Source organism: Peromyscus maniculatus, chromosome 12, assembly GCF_049852395.1.
Source record: "Peromyscus maniculatus bairdii isolate BWxNUB_F1_BW_parent chromosome 12, HU_Pman_BW_mat_3.1, whole genome shotgun sequence".
Classification (NCBI taxonomy): domain Eukaryota; kingdom Metazoa; phylum Chordata; class Mammalia; order Rodentia; family Cricetidae; genus Peromyscus; species Peromyscus maniculatus.
The window spans coordinates 23,992,235-24,010,106 of record NC_134863.1 but is presented as its reverse complement, the minus strand read 5'-3'; the positions used below and the strand labels follow the sequence as shown (position 1 = coordinate 24,010,106).

At 52.5% G+C, this 17,872-nt stretch overlaps 1 protein-coding gene across 3 annotated transcripts in view; it reads right to left on the bottom strand.

Moving 5' to 3' along the window:
* Positions 1 to 7,796, bottom strand: part of Muc4 (mucin 4, cell surface associated) — a 49,074-nt gene extending 41,278 nt beyond the window's left edge. Inside the window, exon 1 of one of the 3 annotated variants that reach the window (XM_076548771.1) lies at positions 7,535 to 7,796. In XM_076548771.1, coding sequence (XP_076404886.1) covers positions 7,535 to 7,607 — 73 coding nt within the window. In that variant the 5' untranslated portion in view covers positions 7,608 to 7,796. Of the gene's footprint in view, positions 1 to 525; positions 648 to 7,534 lie in introns of those variants that run through there. The other 2 variants (XM_076548772.1, XM_042259190.2) reach the window with 2 other exon arrangements.
* Positions 7,797 to 17,872: the final 10,076 nt, after the last annotated feature.

Here is a 17,872-nt window from a genome sequence, read left to right as displayed (position 1 = left end):
ACATAGGCCATACAGCTTGTAAATAACCTCTATGTGTTTACTTGGGTCTGAGCGGCTACAGGGCTGCGGGGGAGGGGAGAGGAGGGAGGAGGGAGCCCCTCCCCCAGCGGGCCAGAGAAAATTCCGACTACAGTTGACCAGACCCAGGTTCTTGGCCTACCATGTTGATGGGGAACTGAGCTTGAGGACAAGCCGGGCGTGTGTTCAAGGGCAAAGAACACGGTACTGGGGCACTTCTGACTGTCCCCTGGCTCTTCCTTCTGTGCCGGTCGGTCGGTGTGAGTCGTGGGCTGTTGTCCCCTCGGGGATGGCACAACCACTGTCTGATGATGGACGTGGGACAGCCTAAAACAGACAAACTTTGAAGTTCTGTGAGAGGAGAAGCTTCAGCCGGGGACGGGGAGGCCACCGGCACCAGCTCTGACATTGGGGCTGTGCCTCCCAGCTGTGTCCCGGAGACCTCTGTGTACCCTCTGCCTGCTCTAGCCTCAACAAGGCCATGCCTCCCTCCCAGCTCTGTGGCACCTCTCAGGGCTCCAGGGATGGCGAGGTTGAAAGTGAAAACAGGCGTCAATCTTCGCAGCGGCCCTCCGGTGACTCCACCGTCACGACAAGGTCATGGGTGCATTGTTGATTGAGGAGGAGTGGTAGCAGAGGCGAGGAAGACAGAAGAGAACATTCCAGAAGGGTGGAGGGTCACACCCAGAGGCACCCAGGGAAAACAAACTGTCACTTTGCAGGCTCTGTGGGCTGAGGCGGCTACACCTCAGCACCTGGTCTGTCTGTCTTGGGTTTCTCCTGGAACTAGAGGTGGAAAACCCATAAGCCAAATCTCCCACGATGCATCACTTTCCCACTTTTCTTCCTTGGCTGATGAGCTCCTTGTAGGCTTGCCTGTGAGAGAGCTGGGTCCAGGCAGAGAACGCAACTGTGCCGCTTCCGCAGCGAATGCACTGGAAAGTGTGAAGAAGTTGAAGGGGGGGAGAGCCAGCCTCTTCCACCCCCTGTGGGGAGTCAAGGTCTAACTGCCGGCACATCGGCCTCAGAACCAAGCGTGACCAGTGTGGCACCCACCACGGTGCGCTTCTCTTTCCTCTGTCTTAGAATTCAAGACAGGGAAAGAAACCAACTCGGAAAATCCTCGAGAGAGTCTGGCGGGGCACCTGCAGCAGGGCCAGGCTTACTAAAATGGCATCATCAATATCTTCTGAAAGCATTCCATAAGCTCTCCTTTTCGGTTCCTTCCACTGAGGCTGGAGGAAGAGCGAGGCTGCACCCCTTTCTCCTGCACCCCTAGGACCTGAAGGAGGCCCACGAGACAGTCACGTGGCCTGAAGAACCCAAGAGCAAACAGACTAGGTGAATATGCCATGTCCGATGGGAATCAAGAAAGACAAGCTCCCAAACCAAGATGGCAGAGGCAAGATGGCCGACGCTGGGCTGGGTAGGCAGAGGTTATGGCGGGTCTCGGCGCTTCACGGCTCGTCCTGGAGTTTCTGGATGTATCACTTCCCACGTGCTGGGAGAAGTGAGGTGAGGTGACTTCACCCAAGGCAATAACGCAAGGGAAGAAGCGCCTGGCTGACCTGCCTCGTTTGATGGCTCTGGCCGATGCAGCTAGAAAGAAGGTTGGAGTCTCTCAGTTTAGAGTCTGCTGGGAGGCAGGCATGGCTTCTGGAAGGTCTTCCTTGGTGATACAGGCTTTAAGGTCAGCACAGAGAATGTGCCGCCCACCCCTATTGATGAAATGAAATCGCTTGAGGAAGTGGGGATCACGGTGTCGACATTTGAATTGCCTGGCTCCCTGGAATACCCTTCAGGTCTCCTTGACTTGGGATAGTAGAAGGGAGGTGATGATGGAGGAATAATGGCAACTTTGCGTGTTGTGGTTCCTGCCAGGCATGGTGCTTTGGGCATCCCCTACCAAGATTCTTTCTGAGCCGGATGCGGGCAAGAAACGGCCGAAGCCGGTGGACCTGCGAAGTGGCTCGGAGCCAACATCGAGAGTTCCACCGACCAACACTGGCTGTGTGACTTGGGCAAACGATCTGACTCCCCTGAGGCTTGCTTGGGGGTACCTTACCTAGCTACGAAACTAGGACAATGACAGATACTTGGAACGCCAACAAGGATGTCTGTGAAGCCGTCGGCTCTCCCCAAGCTCACCAGGTGTCATTTGGGCATTGCCTGATTTCTGTGTCTCCTCGGAGCTGCTAGAACGTCTGCTGCTGTGGCCTTCACTCTCTGCTGCTGTGGCCTTCACTCTCCCCAGGTCTCTCGGCCGTCACCAGGCCAGCATCTTCTGCCTGGAGCCCCGCCGGCTCCTGGCTGCTTTTTTATTCCCCAGCAACCCCAGCCTGTCTGTCCCTTTTCAGTCACAGTATCCAGGGCGATCCTTAGAAAGAACTTTCTAAAGGCTGGGCCTGTCACTCCCTTACTGAAAGCTCCTCACTGCCTGCTCATGTCAGCTACTTAAAATCCATAATCCATCCCGCAGCCTGCCGGCCCTGCGGGATCTATTGCCTGCCCCCTCTGGAAGCCTCCAAGGGACTAGTCTCTCTGGGAATGTCCCACTGCTCAGGCCCTGCTGACTGGTGCCTGGCCTCCGCGTCCATGTTCCCTCCTCAGCCGTCAGGGCTCTGCTCGTACATGCAGCAGCTCCTCAGAGGCCTCCCCAGACTCGGTCTACACGAAGCCTCTTCAGCATCTCCTTCAGACCCCTCACTCCCTGGGAACCCTGGGAACATGTCTGCAATTATTTAATGCCTGTCTGCACTTGGCAAGGTCTTGGCTCCAGGAAGCCCTGCCAGGGGTGGTGTCTCATTCTTTCACTGTGCTCCTCCAGGGGCACCTGAGAACAATGTCGGGCTCATGGGGGCATCCCTCACATGGCCCTTTCAAGGAGCAAATAAATGAAGGATGGCTCTCTCTCTCTCTCTTGTCGGCATTTCTGTTCTTTCCTCCACGGGTGGGGTGGGCTTGTTGGGAAGTTTGTTTTGTGGACAGTTCTAAGCGGCCAGGGCTGCTTCACTTCTGGGTCACAGGCCTGAACCAGGTCACTGAAGTGAGAGAGCTCTGGGAGGCAAGGACCATGACTTATCCATCTCGGTGTCTAAAGTCACTGGTGTGAACAGACGTCCAGGGGGTGAGCAAGCTTCGAAGCCGGGGTTGCTTTAATTCACCTGAATTCACCCCATGGCACACTGTTTGGGGTCCAAAGGACAGAGTCGATGCCCGTGAGTCCTTTAACAGACGGAGAGGCCAGCCAGAGCTGCCTACCATCCAGCCCGGGGCCCGCCATAAGCCCCGCCACCCTCCTTAGAGGCTTTGCGTGGCACGACGGCCCCGTTCCTAGGACACTCGTGCTGTGCAGACGGGTGGCACTCCATCTGCTCCAGCCTCTAAGCAGATGACGGAGAATGCGTGAACTCAGCCTAACAGAACGGTGCACAGCGGAGGCGAAGGTTGAGATGCCCTAGAGGGTGTCAGACCTGGCCCGGGCGGGGGGGGGGGGGGGGAAGTGGTCCCACAGACGGCTTTGTGTGCCCGTGAGAGCCATTTAACCCCCACCCCAAGAAACCAGAAACCAGACCCAGCAGCAAAGACCATGCCTTTGAGCGTGGACAAAAGAGCGAATGCTTCCCGGCCTCTCCGATCACTTGTTAGGCAGGGCTCCGGGCAGCCTATCTGAGACCAGGGCATCGATGAGGCTGCCCCGGAAAAAAAGGCCGCCGGAAACAGCCATCAGCTGAGCATGCCTCCCCCCCCCCCCCCGCGGCAGGGGCGGGCCTTCCGGTAAACTCCGGCAGTAAGCCACCTTCAGAATAAAGCGGGGCCGCCCTTGCAAGGGCTCGTAAGTCCTGGGGTGCACAGACCTGCCGTCTGATCCAGTGGAGGGGCTCCATTGTACATACACCCTGCCTCCTAACCCACCCGCCCGCCATCAGAAGGATCCCGCTCAAAGAAGTTTGTCTGGCTTCTCTCGATGCTGTCTCCTTATCCTCATCATGATGATGCTCCATTATAGGACACTGAGACCTTAGAGCCATAAGCCTTGGCCTCCCACCCCTGGGCTGCTGAGTTCCTGCCCTTGGCCGGACCTCTTCTTTTGGATATCCCTGAGCAGGGGTGGGGGTGGGGGGGTCTTGGGGCAGTGGGGTCAGATGAGCCTGTGCAGTTTTGGTGGTCTCAGCTGCAGGCTGGGGAAGTCTTTCTCACCCCGATGACAAGATTGGATGCTCTCTGAAAGAAGGCCAATGGGACCCTTCCGCTGCATATCCTGTGGCCCTGGCTCTCCTCCTCCAGCCTGCCCTAGCTGTGGCCCTCCATAACCACCCAGTGGCCACTCGAAGTGCTGATGTCACCTCTGTTACTAGGTCACTGACGGTCCTAACAGGGGAAGCAAGGAAGCGTGGCTGCCGGGCTTCCTCCTCAGTCATTCCTGCCAGGAGCCACAGAGCTGTGCTCCGGGTCGGGTCCACCTTCACTCTGAAGAGCCCCGGCTCTACCAGGAAAGAGCTTCACCACTACAGACAGCTCTTCTGTGGAAGCTCTGAGCTCTCCATCTGACCCGGGGCCAATGCCCCAACACCTTTTTCAAAAGTGGCCTGGGCCCAGAGGAAGGTCCTGCCAGCAGGTGCAAACAGACAGCTTATGATGGCTTATGACTCAGACATATGTGAGGCCTTAGGAGACCCCTCGGGGAGCCGGAAGGAATGGACTGAAGGGTCCCAGACCCCCAGAAGCTGCCTGAAGCAGTGTAGTGACTGGATTTTCCCAGGAAGCCCCTCGTAATGTCCCGTCTCCGCTCCCGCCCGCCCGCCCTCCTGGATTCGCTCCTGGTATCTCAGGACTCGGCCCCAGGACAAGCCACATTCCCCAGTCATTCATCTCCATCCTCCTCCTTTCCTTCTCTGGCCACGCCCCTCTGCCCTCTCCATCACCTGCACTCTGGATCCTCTCTACCGAACACAGAGTTTAATGATCCAAACAGTTTGGGGCAAGTGGAGAGTTGGTACCGACACGTTTGGAGTTGACTTGGGGAAGAGGTTTACAAATAACTTTTATGTATTCTTTGACAATTTCATATACCTAAACAATGAATCTTGATCATATCCATACCCAATGAATAGATTTTTTTTTTTTGGTTTTTCGAGACAGGGTTTCTCTGTGTAGCTTTGCGCCTTTCCTGGGACTCACTTGGTAGTCCAGGCTGGCCTCGAACTCACAGAGATCCGCCTGGCTCTGCCTCCCGAGTGCTGGGATTAAAGGTGTGCGCCACCACCGCCTGGCTTAGATTTTTTTTTTTAAAGAAAAGTTCTCACATTATGGCTCAAGCTGGCCCAGACCTAACTAAATAGCCCAGGTTATCCTCAAACTCACAGTAATGCTCTTGCCTCAGCCTCCTGAGTGCTAGATGAGACTTGAGCCATCAGATCTGGCTTTTGAAAAAAAAAAAAACCATTTATTTTTATGTGTATTTTGCCTAAACATATGTCTGTGTACATGTGTGTGTCTGATGTTCACAGAGGCCAGGAGGAGGTGTCAGATCCCTCTGTTACACACAGTTGTGAGCTACCAGATGGGTGCTGGGAATTGAACCTGGATCCTCTGGAAAAGCAGCCAGGGAACTCCCAACCCACCTGTCTCTGCCTCCTGAGGGCTGGGATTACAGGTATGTACTACCTTGTCCAGCCCCAAGAGTTGAGTTTAAATCACAGAATGTAAAAATTTAGGGGCTGGGCAGAAGGCATAGTTCAATGGTACAGAATGCGTGGTTAGCGGAAGCAAGGCCCTGGGTTCCATCCCCAGCTGGGCTGGGCTGTGGCTATTAGTAGAGTGCTTTCTGCTCATGTGGAAACCCCTGGGTTCCATCCCCAGCACCACACACACTTAAGACTGTGTTGTGGTTGCTGCTGCTGTTTTGAGACAGGGTCTCTCTATGTAGCCCTGCCCGTCCTTGATCTCACAGAGATCCAACTGCCTCTCAGGTACTGGGATAAAGGCATGTGCCACCATACCCAGAAAATTCAGGAATTTAGACTATTATTGCATTGTGGCATTCACTGCCATGCTTTGAGTATAGAGAACAGAGGTCTGGAGGGGTGGGATAAAACTTGCACTCAGGACCAGGACAGTTAGCACAAAAGCCAAAGCAACATGGCTCCCATGGCAACCCTTTCTTCCCAGCTAAGAAGGCCCTGGGAAGCTGAAAGACCAGGGCCCTTCAGTACTGTTCCTCCTGGCTCCCTGAGGGGCTTACCAAGCAGCCACATCTACTTGGTCTAGGTTCCATTTTCACACCTGCTGGCAGGACTCTCTCCCAGACCTGGGCCACCTCTGAAGGTGGTGCTCCCTCACTTCCTGGGGCGTGGGAGCCTGGAAGGCAGGTGGCTGAGGGTAGCTTCATTTGCTCTTAGACAAAATGTTAAGGAAAGCTCATGCATGCCTGTAATCTCAGTGCTCAGAAGGCTGAGACAGGAGGATTACAAATTCAAGATTGATTAAAGCTACATAGTAAGTTACCCAGTGAGAGCCTCTCCCTCTCTCTCTCTCTCTCTCTCTCTCTCTCTCTCTCTCTCTCTCTCTCTCTCTCTCTCCCTCTCTCAGCAATGAAGGCCAGGCTATCCCACTTTTCTAACACCCGACTCTGGCTCCGTGTGGCATGCCCCTTCTAACCTGCTCCCCGTAAAGCAGTACCTCCAGTGAAAGCTTCCCCGGACCTGTTGATGTGGGAAAGAACTATGACTCTGACTTAGGTCTAGGATCCTGACTCCTCCCTCACCCTTCACAGAATACTCAGACCCCCCGATGCACGGAACGAAACCTCAGTTTGGAGTCAGGCCATCAGCTTGGGAAGTGGCAGGAAGAAGTCTCGGGGACCCGGAGACCATCCCTGTGCCCACCCCACCCCAGGGAGATGAGGCTGTGAAAAGCCAAGGCTGGAATCAAAGTTCGGAATGGCAGGCTTCTTTTGAGGGGGGCACACTGGCTGCTCTCAGCATCCCCGCCCCTGCCCGGCTTCTGTCCACCACCATTCTCCAAGCTGGCCTGCCTCCTGCCTCCCAGTTCTGCTTCCTTCCACAGTTTTCTCCTTTACGCCCATTTTGCTTTGATTCATTGATTTCTCATCCATCCTGTTCTCTGGTTTGACCTCTTTGTAAGTTTTTCTTTCGCTCCTGCCGCCGGCTTTTCTGTCCGTCCACCCGTCCGTCCGTCCGTCTCCCCCCCAGTCTCTCCTCAACTCTCTCCCTGTGGTTCTACCTCTTTTCTCTCTCTATGTAAATGAAGTTCTGGTCCCCTCCACTGTGGGTTCCCCAAACCAGACCACCTCCTGCCCCCCAGACATCTCTGTTTCTCTCTGCCTCTGCCCCTTCTTTCTGTCTGTCTAGTGTTTCCCCTTCTTCTTCCACCTCGTGAACTATCTACCCATTCACGTTTCCTTTTCTCTCTCTCCTCCCTCCTCTCCTCCTTCCCCTCTCCCTGGAGCCAGCCTCCCCTGCCGCGGGGACTCTATTCCAGACGCATCACTTACCAGCTAGCCAGAGGAGACAAGGATAAAAGCAGCTCAGACACAGCCAGGGGACCCTCCAGTGAGGCCCTCTCATGGCTCCCAAGAGTCCCTTAGGCTCCCCCAGGAAGCTCCGAAGCTCAGAAGTGGCAGCAGCGGGAGGAGCAGAAGAGAGCCTGTCCCCACTGGCTGCTGGCCCCCGACAGGTGGATTTCCCTGTAAGGGCCAGAATGAGTACCAGGGGGAGGACAAAAGAAGGCGTGGCCTCATGCCAATCATCCTTGCCCGAGGTTCTTTTCTTTCCTCAATCACCACCCCCCTTCCCCCACCAGGAAAAAAATAATACCTGTACACCCGGAGCTCTGCTCCCTGTCAGTCTGAGCCAAGTGGGAGGAGGGGAGGGGAGGAGAGGGATGTGGGGAAAGAGAAACAAGACTGACGGGAAGTGAGAGGGCACCTTCCCGCCCAAGGTCCCTGGGACCTTTTCTCCCTCTCCTTGGTCTGCGATGGTTACAGCGACCATAGGCGTCAGCTGGATCGCTTCAGAAGAAAGGGCGGGACAATAAGGAAGACGCAGCACAGAGAGAAATGACATTGGGGCTTGACTACCAGGAGGAAAAGAGTGAGACTGATGGGGTGTGAGGGCAGCCATGTGCAGTAAGGGGTGGAAGCCATCTTTGGGAAGGGGTGATGAGGTTAGACCATCTGCTCGGTGTCAGCATGGGAAGCATGGTAGATGTCTTCTGTCCAGGACAGGGAATGCCTGAGGCCCCTGGGCAAACAGCTTGAGGGACCTGCCAGGGTCAGCTGGGGTGATGTAGAAACTGGGTAAAATGCTTATCCATAACCATGGAAGCGGTGAGAGGTGCTCCCAGAGCTCTGGGGGGCTTGGATCACCCCATTTTGGAACCCACCATTTTGGGTCACCTCTCAGAATTCAAACTCAAGCCAGAAAGGGTATGAACCCCAAACAACGTATGCCAGGCAGGACCCTGAAGTTGACAGAGGGCTGGCCGTAAAGCTGTGTGAAGGAAAACGGGAGATTTCTCCTTCACTACAGCATGCATCTGCTTCTAGTGCATCAAGGTGCCGTTCTCCAAGAGTGTCTGTGGAGTGACTGGTCCCAGAGCAAGGATGGAGCCCAGAATGAGGAGTCAGCATTTCGGCATTCTCAGGCAGAGACTGCCTTGCCCAGGCAAAGTAATGGCTGGCAGTTCCATCTCATGAGACCACCTCGGAAGACCATGGTCGACCCAACACCCGTTGACCGTGTGAGTGAGACACCCTGGTGTGGCCCAAGCTGCACTTTGCCCTTGTCACGTAGTTAGTGTAAAATACACTACAGAGACATACCTGCATCCCAGGTACCCTCCACCCGGCGATGCACAAAATCCCTCCACTGCTTTTTAGGAGCAGGAAAGCCAGATGGTAGAGAGGATGTATGGCATCAGGCCCCTTGACAAAATAGCAGGAAACTGTCACTGAAAACAGTTTGCATAGGTACCCTTGACCTTAGGAGTCATTCTTCTGTGTCAGCTCTTTTTCCTTTTAACATTTATTAATTTATAATTTACACGCACGTGTGTAAGCCTGCATGTGTTTATGTACACCATGGAAGCCAGAAGAGGGCATTAGGTCCCCTGGAACACGGAGTTACAGGCAGTTGTGAGCTGCCACGTGGGTGCTGAGGACTGAACCCGGGTCCTCGGCAGGAGCAGTCCATGCTCTTGGCCACTGAACGGTCTCTCCAGCCTCTGTCAGTTCTTGCTCACGGTTTCTCCCTGTTAATTTGCCACCTGGATTTTTGTTTGTTTCCTTTGGTTTTGTTGAAACAGTATCTTGCTATGTAGCCCAGGCTGACCTGGAAATGCTGATCCTCCTGCCTCAGCCTCCAGAGTGTTGAGATTTCAGGAATGTGTTACCTACCGTGCCTGGCTCACCATTGTTGGAGATGGTGGTGGTGGTGGTAATGGTGGTGATGATGGTACTGATAATGGTGGTGGTGATGGTGGTGGTGGTGGTGGTGGTGGTGGTGGTGGTGGTGGTGGTGGAGGTGGTGGTAGTGGTGGTGGTGATAGTGGTGGTGGTGGTGGTGATGGTGGTGGTGATGGTGGTAGTGGAGGAGGTGGTGGAGGAGGAGGAGGTGGTGGTGGTGGTGATGGTGGTGGTGGAGGAGGAGGTGGTGGTGATGATGGTGGAGGTGGTGGTGGAGGAGGTGGTGGTGATGGTGGTGGTAGAGGTGGTGATGGTGGTGGTGGAGGAGGTGGTGGTGATGGTGGTGGTGGTGGTGGTGGTGGTGATGGTGGTGGTGGAGGAGGTGGTGGTGATGGTGGTGGTAGAGGTGGTGGTGGTGGAGGTGGTGGTGGTGTTCATTTGTTTTTGTTGTTTTGTTGACACTCTAGATTACATCTTCTCATCCACAAAGGACAATAAAAACTCCAGGTCACACCAGAGTACAGTTGGTGTCAACCTAACACAGATAGTCTTCCAGGGGCTGATTAGGTCATCTGAGCTTCCACACTAGCTTTGTTACCCAAGGTGAGTCGGTCTTTCATCCTTGTTTTCCTCATCCGAGAACATGGGGGTTAATGACACCCATTCCATTCTGGTAATAACCAGAACAGTGAGCTTACAGATGAGAGAGTTATTTACAAATGTTAAGACCCAGTAGAGGGCATCTGGCTAGTGGGTTCATCCTGACATCATCCCTGCAGAGAGAATCAAAGGGAGCAAGCAGGGAAACAGGGAGAGTCTGGGGTGGAGACCGAAGCTTGTCTCTCCCCATAGGGACCAGGAACTACAAACTTCTGAGAGGAGGTCTGTGATGTTCCCCTTATTTCCTCCCTGTCTCTCTCATCTTTTCCTCTGAGCCCGGCTCCTTGCCTTGCTCATTTCCCAGGGTTAGGTGTCTGTAGTGATGCCTCGCTTTTCACCTGGCTGAGTCATATGGAATATTTTTTCCTTCTCTTCTGCCCTCCAATGCATCCTATGGGTAGGTTAGAGGAGACTACCATTGGCTTCTCCTAGCGGTGCCTGTCAAGGCCTCCTATGGCTGCAGCTGCCCTGGGTTTGTTCCAGGCAGGAATCTGATAAGGGAGGGCAAAAAGAACTCTGTTAGAACTTGGGATAATGAGATGATACTAAAAGCTTTCCCCATGGTTGAAAGACAGACTGAAACTGACAGCTGAGCTCAGGACAGAAAAGTCTGGATCTCTCCTCTGTGTGTGTGTACATGCACTTGGACATGCATGGGTGTGAAGGTCAGAGATAAACATTGGTGTCATTCCTCAGTCACCATCTATCCTTTTTTTCGGGGGAGGGGGGTGTCAAGGTCTCTTATTTACCTAACCAAATAGATTAGGTTGGCTGGCAGGGAGCCTCAGAGATCCATCTATCTCCATCTCCAAAATGCTGGATTCCAAGCGCATATGGCCACACCTGGCATATTTTATGTGGGTTCTGGGCCTCGAACTCGGGTCCTTGTGCTGGCAAAGCAAGTACTTTACCAACTGAGCTATCTCCCCAGCCATCCTAAGGACATTTCCCTTCAAATTTCTAGTCCCTAATTTCTTGGGGTGCCCTACCATTAACTCACCGGCTTCGTATGTTATACCTCCATACGACTTGGAGCATTAATGAAGTTACTCTGGACTAAATGAAAACACTAGAGTGAGATCTGGGCAGGAAGAGGAACATTCATTAAAACTCATTAAGTGTTGAGCAAAAAGATTTTCAGTGTGTGTCCCCTGACTCTGAGCACGGCTTATTACTTCCTCGTCTCACTGGGGAAGACTGGGGTCACAAGAGGTGAGCGTGTACTCCCCTCATTACTACGTCATGGTCAGGCTGGGTGATCAAGTGAAATGGAGTCTGCTGATTTCCTTCATGGTTCTTGTCCTGAGTCACACACTAAATTGGAATCTGAGCCAGGTCTTCCTGGGCCCAAAGTGAAAGAAGGAATTAACCTGAGAGTCCTCATTGTGTGCTTGACTCTATGTTACTTCCCCGTGGCAGACACTGAGGTGGCCTTCACTGGGTCGACGTGCCCGCTAGCTGCAAGGAGAGCCCCGGCTGGTCTTGAGCTGTCCTCATGCCCTTCTTCAGGTGGCCCTTTGGCTAACGACTGAACAAAGCAAAGACTGTTTCCATCCTGGGACTCCCTCAGGTGGGCAGTGTATGCATCAGAGTTCCCACAGGACAGGGGCTGTGACTGTCTCTCTGACTCTGTCTGACATCTGGTCTGCTGTGTCCTCCTGTCCAACCCCACTTCCATCTCCATTTCCAACAGGACCCAGCTCGAGACGCCAAAGGAGATGATCATTTCAGAGAGGAACTCAGAACTAGGTCGATCCTACCCCATAGCCTGGCCTCTCCCACTGGTCCATAAACAACACCACTGTAAGGAGGAATATGTCCTGCTGGCCCTTGCACCCCACTCTGCATGCTCTTGACTATGTGGTGCCTGTGACCTGTGACCTTCGAGCAAAGACAAGATTCTCATGCTAGAAGAGATGAGGAGAGGGACTGACTCCAGTGTCCCCAAGGCTGTATCCAGCAGCAGCATGCTGTATGCTGATGTCTCTGCAGAAGAGAGAGCCAAGGTAAGGAAGGGAAGTTCCGTGCCCACAGGTCCGGCCTCAGGGCCGGGGTGAAGGCATTTGGCATTTGGACCACACAAAGGCCACCATCCTCCTCCCAGGATTGAGTTTCTTGGCCTCGTTCTCTGAAAGTGCCAAGCATTTTCATAGTGATTAGTTCATTTCCCTTCTCACTTTACCAACATCTGGGCACCGTCTCCCCGTGACCCAGGGGCTGCTTTGGGTGCACAGGAGGCAGAGAAGGCCAGGGTTGGCTTAAAGCCCAGGATTCTCAAATTGTTCTGTTTGGCCAGCTTTACTCAGAAGAAAACCAAAGCTAGGAAGTTTACCTAGGCCCACGGTAAGAGTCGGAAAGGAAGCATCCAGGCCCACGGTAAGAGTCGGAAGGAAGCATCCAGGTAAGAATCGGAAAGGAAGCATCCAGGCCCACGGATTTGTCACCTGTGTCCTACAGCTGGGCTCACTCTCTTAAAACCTAAACCAAAGAACCTCAGCCGAATCCTAGCAAGAAAAGAGGTGCTGGTGGCCATGCAGTTTGAGTCATTCTTCCAAGGGGGAGGTGTGCCCACTCGCTCAGCTTGACGGTGGCTGAAATCAGGTAGGTGTCCTATTCGCTTTCTGTTTAGCCTCCCTGTTATTATTAAGCTGGTTTGTGCCCTCTTAATAGACCAGTTAGAACCGCTTTCCCAGGTCTGAATCTCTACCATGAGCAACATGAAGGACCATGAGATTGGTAATGCAGGCCAGACCCAAAGTTGTCCATACACATAAAACTGTATCCCAATGGATAGAGTGCTCATCTGGTATATACAAGGATCTGGGTTTAATTACCAGCACCGCAATTAATCCTTCAATCTCTTCAATAGTGTTTCTAATCCAGGTAGTGATACCTATAATCTCAGTATTTGGGAGGTAGAAGGAGGAGGATTGTGAATCCAAAGCTAGCCTGGGCTGCTTAGAGAGACCCTATCTCAACTTAAAATTAATTAATTTAAACTTACCATATTCTTACTATAAAGATAATACATGCTCCTTATGGAGTCAGAGAAAATATTTAAGAGAAGATGAACATCATTAGCCAGGAGGTGGTGGCGCACACCTTTAATTCCAGCACTCTGGAGACAGAGACAGGCAGATCTCTGTGAGTTTGAGGCCAGCCTGGTCTGCAGAGTGAGTTCCAGGACAGCCAGGGCTACACAGAGAAACACCGACTTGGAAAAAAAAAAAAAAAAAAAAAAGATGAACATCATTAATGTTTTACCACTGAAGAACACTCTCTGAACATCGTGGAAGAAGAGGAGGAAAGACTGAAGAGCCAGAGGATCAGGGAGTTTGCTGTGAGACTGTGGCTCCTGGTAGTGTCAGGAGCTACACCCATAAAGTCTCACCAGCATGACTGCCCAGACTTGAGCTGGACAGGAATGGCACCAAATAGACAAACCAAAGTAGACAGGGAAAAGCCCATGAGGCCTCAACCTTACAAAGAACTACAGGCCACCGAGGAAAGCTGGGAATGGGAGAGGTGGGTTCCCCAGAGAAGAGCATACCAATTAGTTGTCCAGTGCAAAATGATCAGCCTTGAAAACATACATATAAGTAACATTATACTGATTAAGCAGGTTATATTTAAGAACATATATGTATATACACACACACACACACACACACACACACACACACACACACACGCACACACACACACATATATATACATACATATATATATATATGCATACAATAACCATTAATGAAATAAGAGGCCATGAATTTGAAGCGGAGCTGGTAGGGGTGTGGGAGAGGATTTGGAGGGAGGGAAGGCAAGGCGAAAATGGTGTAATAATATTATAATCTCAAAAACTAAAATAGTAAAAAGAAATTATAACACCCTGTATTAATACATTGATAGATTTCTGGGCTTTCCCCCAGGAGAGCTTATAGATGTTGTTGTTGTTGTTTTGTCTTGGACAATGTCTCATCATGTAGCCCTGGCTAGTTTGGAACTTAATAGACAGACCTGGCTGGCCTTTAATTCACTGGGATGGGTTTGCCTGCTGCTACTCCCTCTCCAACACTGAGATTAAAGGCATGTGCCACACACCCATCGCATACATACATTTTTAACTTATCATAGACTTCTTTATTTGTTTATTTGTTTGTTTAAGACAGGGTCTCACTCTGCAGCTCTGGCTGTCCTGGGACTCACTCTGTAGCCCAGGCTGTCCTCAAGCTCACAGAGATCCGCCTGCCTTTGCCTCCTAAGTGCTGGGACTAATGGCGTGTGCCACTCTACACCTGGCTAAACTTATCATATTCTTGACATAATTTGTATCCATACTTTAAGAACTAACCTTAAACCTAAATGTTTCAGTTATTACAAACATTTCATTCACTTTTTTTCCCCTTGAGACAGCCTTGCCATGTAGTTCCGGTGGCCTGTAACACATCATCCTCCTGCTGCAGCTTCCTGAGTGCTGGGGTGTGTGCTACCACACCTAGCTCACTTGCATATTTTGGAAGACCAGGTAATATATGTCACTGAATGCCACCATTTGCATCCTGTGTCTGTACGACTTGTTGAACTGAGTCAGATGCTTGGGTTGTTTACAGTCGTCTCTGTTACAAGTCACACGTCATATAGAGATGAGAGTTCTTGTACCCACCGCCCCTCTGTCTTGAGGCTCATTTTTTTTTTCAAGCTAGACTCCATCCTGGTGTGCTTTGTTCCACAGGTTATAGCAGGAAGTTGACATGAGTTAGCTTATTACAGGCTATAAAATGTTTTCTTGGACATTTAGGGGGTCGATTAAATCTTCTGACGTTGACAGCCTAATGGTAGAGGCCCAAGCAAGAGCAGAATGGGATAATTACTACTTTCCACGGGGTTTGGGAAACAGGTGGAGTCCCCCAAGACTCCTTCCTGGGTGAGCCTCCAGCTATAATGCATGACCAAATACCAGGCATCTCAACTGACTACCTTGGCCTCAAGTCCTGCTGCGGTGACTATTCTAGAGAAAAATGATGCAAAAACAATTTGAAGAAAAAAGAGGGAGTGAAGAGTGGTTGAATCAGCCAGAAGTTTGGAGCAGGAGGCAGTGACCTACATCTCGGGGGGGGGGGGGGGGGAGGCCTGCTCTTTCCCCACACTGGGAGAGCGACTGGCTGGACCTCAAGGCCAAGGGGACAGAGGGAACAGAGTCAGGGAATTTGTGAACAGAGGAAGCAGAGCTTAGACAGAGGTCAGCCTGGCAACCCAGCAGCCTGTAACCACCTGACCCCCATGCCCCGGACACCATGCCTAGAGCAGGGACTGGTGAAATGGACAGGAAGAGGACCTTGCACTCCCGGGGTCACTATCTAGGGGGAGCCTAGACACGAAAAGGGGGACATTTGAGGAGAGGCCTCTGGGTCTGCGACTCTGACGTATGCTGTGTGCTGTGCGTGGAGACGGCTCAGTAAAGGCAGGCCGACAGACCTCTGCACGAGCTCCCCAGGTAACAAATCTTCAAAACAAACTTCAAGCCGCCGACAGCTCTTGTCTCACAGGTAAGGGAACGTGACGTCTAAAGTCGGGGTGTCGCGGGACCATGCTCCAAGGGTTCTGGCGGGAACTATCCCCTGCCCTTCTCCTTGCCTTTGGGGTGCCCAGCAGTCCTTGAAGCCCTTGGACTTAACCCCCTAATGTCTGTCTTCACTGTCACATGTCACATAGCCATCCTCCCTGTTCATCTGTCCTCTTTTCCAGAGGTCCCTTGTCACTGGACAAGGGCCCACCTAATCTATGTGTGGCCTCAGTCTGACGTAGCCAATGACATTTCCAAAGACGTTTCCAAATAAATCCGCATTCTGAGGCTCCAGTTGACATTCTGGGGGTCCAGTGAAAAGCCCTTAAAGTAAACTTGGGGATGAGTAAATGATGTTTGGGTCAGTACGTGGAAGTTCGCGGGTAAAGCATTTGCCTAGTAGTCACTGCCCTAGCTGATCGGTGACCTTCTGTGAGCATGCCAGCAGGTGATCCGATTCATCCTGGGCTGCTCCTGGGAACCAACGAGTCACAAGGCAGGATGGGTAACCAAGAGAAACAGCTGCCTACCCAGATCTCCTTGGGGCCTGAAACCTGGCAGGCAGCTGAGCCTCACGGGCCCATGGTGAGAGCCCCCACCCACTGTCCGAGAGGGCTGAGGAGAAGCGGGAGAAGCGGAAAGGGAAGAGCCTGGTGGTGCCAGCCATGCCCACCCTCTCTGGCTTCAGCCCCCTTCTCTCAAAGGTGCGCAGGCTACAGTTAAATGCCAGCCTCACACATTCTAGCTCCCCCCAGATCTCCGAGAGTAAGGGTGAGAGAGGAGGACAGTGTGTGTAAGAATAAGTTAACCCCACCCCAGCCTCAGGCCCTCCACAGCCGGGGGTGGCAGTCAACTTCCCGTGTGCCCACCCGGATCCCCCCCACCGCCCTCCAGGAGGGACAAACTGGACCCAGACATCTTCCTCTTAGCTACCCAATGCCAGACTCTCCCTTTACAGAAAAATGTAATGTCTCAACATCCATCCACCCACCTCCTCAAAATTGCCTCCCCAAGCCCGGCACGGTGGCTCACACCTATAACCCCAGCCCTAGGGGAACTGGAGCCAAACTCTGTTATAAACTGGAGGCCTGCATGGGCGACAGAGTAAGTTCTGGGTCGAGTGGGGCTATAAAGACACGGTCTCAAAAAGGGGGGGGGGGAGGATAGGAAAAGTAAGAGGAGAGGAGAAGAGGAGAGAGGGGAGGAGAGGAGAGGGGAGGAAAGAGAGAGGGAAGGGGAAGAGGGGAGAGGGGAGGAGATGGGGTAGGTTGCTTCCCTGGGGCCTGGAGAATTGGCCCCCTGGTTCAGAGCACTTACCACTCTTACAGAGGACCTGAGTTCACTTCCCAGTTCACGTCCGGTGGCTCACGACTGCCCATAACCCCAGCTCCAGAGAATCTGATACCCTGATCATGAGTACCCGCCCTCGCTTGCACATAATTAAAAATAAAAACAAATCTTAAAGAAATTGAGTCCCCGGATACACTTGGGGTGTCCTCTCTTCCAGTCTTACTTCCTGCCCACAAGCCCTGGGAGACAGAGGGAGAGAGGGACAATGATGAAAACCACATCATAGGTGATAGCAATAAGGAAAGATGAGGTTGTCCTTGATGTGCGATAAGCTGCCCGGGCCCCGGGGAGTCGCTGGCCGCATTTCTCTGCGCGTGGCCGCTGCTGTGTCCTGCAAGGCAGAGCAGGTACCAGGAAAGAGTAAGGGCTTTTGGTGTCATTCTGGGCAAGTGACTTTCTAGATGGGCCTTGGTCTCCATAGTAGCCACCCCGGCTAGCTTAGGACACAGTTGATTCTCAGCGCGTGACTGTGGGATCCATGGGTGCCCTCCAAGGGAAGCAGACACAGAAAGATAGTAGAAGTTACGAAGCAGGCGTGGTGGGACACACCTGTAATCTCCGCGCTTGGAAGGCTGAGACAGGAGGATCAAGAGATCTCACTGAGGCCAGCAGAGAGAGCTACATAGATGGTCTCGGAGACTGTTTTAGAGACTGAGAAATGGGGAACTAGGGAACAAAGAGACAGTATAACCAGACTACTGAGAAGATGGATTTGAAAGGATATTTTTATCAAGGCTTGATTTTTTTTCAAGGATTCCTGGGTTTTTGTTTGTTTGGGGGTACAGGGAAGTTTATTGATAGTATCCAAGGGTTCTCTAAGCCCCTCCCCTTATCCTGGGGGTCTGGGATGGAAA